This window comes from Triticum dicoccoides, unplaced genomic scaffold, assembly GCF_002162155.2.
Source record: "Triticum dicoccoides isolate Atlit2015 ecotype Zavitan unplaced genomic scaffold, WEW_v2.0 scaffold189888, whole genome shotgun sequence".
NCBI classification, from domain to species: Eukaryota; Viridiplantae; Streptophyta; class Magnoliopsida; order Poales; family Poaceae; genus Triticum; species Triticum dicoccoides.
In genome coordinates this window covers 1-4,525 of record NW_021229792.1, presented here as the reverse complement: position 1 = coordinate 4,525, position 4,525 = coordinate 1, and the positions used below count along the sequence as shown (strand labels likewise).

The window sequence follows — 4,525 nt, the reverse complement described above, 5'->3', positions numbered from 1 at the left end:
TATCATGAATATAAACCGGTTGTTCATCAAAACTAGCAAACTGTGCCTTTGCATCCAATGGATTATCTACATTCTCTGAGCACCTTACACTGTTATCGCCTATGTTGATGTCGACATTTTCTTCTTTTGGACTAGATTCCAAATTCCCATTAGTTTTTTGCTCTTCATCTATGTCAACCATTGCCAACTCATCAACTGGGCTTATCAAGGCAGTGGAAGCACTAGTAGTACTCTTGAGAAATTTGTAAACCCACGTTATAGCAGCAACCATAACCATAACAGATTTGCGAACTAATGGTTATAAACAGATTTAGAAAGTTCATATATTAGAATCGTTAATTTAAAGATGTGGATGAATTTTTAGAATGTTATAGAATTGGAAAATGTTTGTGTATTTTTTCAAAATATTCATTAATTTGAAAAAAGTTCACAAATTCTATTTTTATGATTTTTTTTAAAACGAATTTTAAAAATGTTCTTGAATTTTAAAAAATGCATTCATTTCAACAAAATAGTAAAATATTCACAAACTTGAAAAATAAATTATATCAATAAAATGTTTTTGAGATAAGATGTTAACAGATTTGGAATAATGTATACAAATTTAAAAAATATTTATGAAATTGAAAAATATTCAAGCTCAGCACGCCAAAAATGGGCTAGGCTGCAACTTCTTCAAACTGAGATACCATCAAAATTGTCCGTATTAGCGAGTAATCCCAGCACAGTCAGTGCCTTCCGGACCGTAACGAAGCGCCTAATTAGGCTAACAACTCATGCTCCTGTACACCTCTTCTTTCAAAAGGAACAGAACATTCATTGTCCAGGTAATTCGAGATTACCTTGCAGTCTTGATAGCATTAACGCGCCATGTCCGCATTGTTCGTGTACACATTTCAATGACAGCACCAGCAAAACAGAGCACTCACTCATAAAAGGGAAAACAGCAAACCAACAGTTATCTGCTAGCAGGCTCAGCCATGCCATAAACTGGTGAGAATGTATATATCACATAACACAGGCCTTTATAAACCGTCGACCTATATAGATCAGACAACCATATGTATAAAATTAAGGTTCTTGTTCAGAATACATGCGATGAATAAACAGAGTAGGCAGTGGTCATTTTTACATACCTCTTAACCAGCCAGCCAGTCGCTACTGAAGCAAATGGGGCATTAACAGTATCAGTATGAACCTCTTCTTACCTTTTCGCCGGTCAGCATTAATTTAGACGTGCCTCAGTCAAAAACAGAAACCTGCAGATCTGAAGCAGCAGGCTTTCTATCTATACATGCAACTGCACATTCAAACTACATGAGGTAAACAAACAGAGCAGGGAAGGAGCAATTAGAAAGACCTTCTAGAGCACATGCCCTGCAGATGTGAAGCGGTAGGCTTTCTGGAGCAGGAAAAGTTTCATCATGCAAGAAAAATGGCCATGGGCACATGGCAAACTGTGCCAGGTATGAAACCCAAGTACTGCAAATACATCACCATAACTCATTACGGAAGTGAATGATAAAAGAGATCTTCAGTTACATGGCGTGTGATGTGATGGCGCACAAGATCTTCAGTTACATGGCGTGCAACAGCACACAAAAGATAACGATTGCAATCTGGTACAAACCAAAAATACAACATACTGCAGCAGACTCTAGCAGAACAGGACAATAATAACAAGATACATAATAGACACTATTTTGGGCAATTGTCCAGTGAATGGATAATAGCCTGAAGAAAAACATAACCAACAACGCGATTACAAAAGCCACCGTCAGTGATTGTGGGATTAGAGGACAGTAGGTGGTAGAGTGCGAGAGGGCAATGAATGAGCCAATCAGCAAAGCAGGAGGATAATCCCAGGGGATCAGAACCGGGCGGTGAAGCAGGAGACAGAGTCGAACTGTACGACGAGCCAGCCTGGAGTGCTCCACCTTGTAACAGATTCTGGAGCCTGGAGCGAACTCGTCACTTGGTTGAATTTCCTTTATGGCCTGCTATAAAGTTGAAGGAAACAAATGAAAAAAAAAAACTTTGACACAAAGGGCGTATTTAAAAGATAGAAAATTAAACAAAAAGCATATGTATAAGGAAAGGCTACATGTATCTTTGAGAGTGCAAAAGTGGCTGATGGGAGCTAATTTACCTTTCCGTTTATTTGCAGATGGGAATTTGAATAACACTTCATCTAATGTTCTTCCAGCGGATATGCGCGATCTTTGGCCAACTTTCTCCATCAGGTGCTCGGCAGCTCTCCTTCAACAGCTCACTGCAATCCCATATGCATATTTGTTGGAGGGACGGCGGCAGATCCGGTAAACATGATATGTTGCGGCAGCAAGTGATCAAGAGATTCCTCAGATTGGGGAAGCGCTTCAGATTTGTTGGCAGGGAATTCATTTGACAGTCACGGAATGACAGGGTCCTGACAGATGTGAAATTTACGGATTCGTCTAATGAAATGAATGGTTCCTTGCATTCGTCAAGAGAGAGAGATGGTGGAACTGTGGAACCTTCAGCTGAGAGTATGTTGTTGAGTAGTGCAGAACTGCTAACTTGGAGTATGTGGTTGACTCGAAACTGTGAGATACACTCAGGGATGAGTTTCGGAACATCAACCAAATGTACCAAATCAAATTCCTGGCTAGACAATCCTTGAAGCGTACATAAATCTGGCAAGTGATACAAAATGAGTGCACGAACAGAGGTGAGGCTACCAATAGACAAGCTTGCGGGGCTTCTGCAATTGTTTATGCTAATATAGTTCACTTGTGGCCAGTCAGTACAAAGGAAGTCAGCTGCAAGGACGCAGTTGTATATACTGAGGCTCCTAAGGGATAATGGGAAGCATTCTGCTCCGCGTGCCAACTCTAAACAAGGGCAGGATCCCAGTCCAACTTCTGAAAGGGAGGTAGCAGCTCGTAAGCCCCCTAATGACCTGAGACACCAGCTATCTCCGATGAACAAAGAGTCAAGTTTTGTCAAATGTTGGAGGACCTCTTCTGAAGGAAGTGTAGTTAAAGTCATAATCTCCACCAAGACCAATCTTTTGAATGACGCCAGGCCATCAAGGCAAACAGCTAAAGCTCCATCTGTAATTAATACTGCATGAAGAAAGTTCAAGTTCACAAAGTCCTGATGGTGGAACCAGCGGCAGCCCAATGCTCCTTCCATAGATGAGTTTCATCCTCTGCTCATGACACAATAAACATGCCATGATGACATCCTCTTTTACCAATACTTCATCTTTCTCTCTTTCTATAGCATTTTCAAGTTTTTGAACATGTGCCACATCTACATGCATAAATATCATCAACTGCTTTAGAAATGAATGTTCCTGTGAGAGTAGTCTCGTAATATCTGATCCTAAATCTAACTCCCAGATTAAACCAAGTCGTGATGCCAAGTGGTTTGCCCTCATGAAATTCTCTCTCTTATCATCATGTTCCAACGCATCGTTGGAAATAAATACAAGCAGTGGGCATTTGTGTACTAGTAACGTTTTAAGGCATAGTGGAAGACAAGGTAATGTCTTTAGGTTTGGCACATCTCGGAGGACAAGTGAAGAGCAATTCCTATATAGTTCAATATTAGATGGTAGTATTTGCAAAGCACTGCAATTAACAAAGCTCAAAGATTCCAAATTCTCAAAATACAAACCATCAAGTAACCAGACTGGGTATTTTGAAGATTTGTAACCGTCAATTTCAAGATTCTCAAGTTGAGGCGGTGGCATCAGGCCTTCTAGAATCTCAAAATGTAAACTATCCTCTGAATTCGTTTTATTCTTGGAACCCCAGACAAGTCGCAAGCTGCCAAGATGAATTTTCTGATGCAACTTTGATTCTAAAGCTTGATCCTTCCCAGTGCCATTCTCAATATTTGTGACACATAAACTGCCACGAATCTGGTACATGTCCCCCAGCTGTTGTAACTCATATCCATTTTTATTTTGTACAGAAAATTCCTTGAGTTGTTGAAGTGAAGTTAGCATGCCAATGTTAGGAATTTGAGGCAATGCTTCTTCGCTTGACGTGTATATTGTATCATCATGACATTCAAGATGTCTTAACTTTCTTAAATCACACAGCTTCTCAGGCAAACTCTCAACTTTGTGACTAAAAATAAGTAACTGCAAGTGGTAAAGAGTACACAGTGATCTTGGCAATTCTGAAATCAGTGTTCTGATGATGTTCAAATACCGAAGGTGCTTCAACTTACCAACAGATTCGGGCAACTTACTGCTGCTGTAAGATGTCAAATATAGTACACGCAACTTCTTCAAATTTTGTAGTATCTGATTAAAAATGTCACTTACATCATCCATCAGTGGGTCTATGCAGATTATAGTGCGTAAATGATGTAGCTTGCAGATACTTTGCTTGTGTTGCATCATACTACCAACACAAACAGATAGATGTCGAACAGTGGATGGAAGTTTCATCACCTTATCATCTTCCAACCTGAAGTAGTCTTCCTTGGAGAGTGATTCTGCCAGATCATGAAGGAGATCGTGCATAAC

At 39.9% G+C, this 4,525-nt stretch overlaps 1 protein-coding gene across 2 annotated transcripts; it reads right to left on the bottom strand.

The window, feature by feature from the left end:
• Nucleotides 1-1,708: 1,708 nt before the first annotated feature.
• On the bottom strand, nt 1,709-3,335 carry LOC119344873. Of its 2 annotated transcripts, none has more exons than XM_037615168.1 (2): nt 2,150-3,335; nt 1,709-2,000 (listed from the first exon to the last, which is right to left on the bottom strand). In XM_037615168.1, the coding sequence occupies exon 1, from the start codon at nt 3,175-3,177 to the stop codon at nt 2,188-2,190; it is 990 nt and encodes a 329-aa protein (XP_037471065.1). In that variant the 5' UTR covers nt 3,178-3,335; the 3' UTR covers nt 1,709-2,000; nt 2,150-2,187. The 2 variants fall into 2 exon arrangements, with proteins under 2 accessions (XP_037471065.1, XP_037471066.1); XM_037615169.1 differs by having other exon boundaries at nt 1,709-1,997.
• Between the last annotated feature and the right edge of the window lie 1,190 nt (nt 3,336-4,525).

Excerpts from the sequence above, each read along its gene's own strand:
- LOC119344873 (XM_037615168.1), bottom strand. The coding sequence starts at position 3,177 with ATGGAAGGAGCATTGGGCTGCCGCTGGTTCCACCATCAGGACTTTGTG.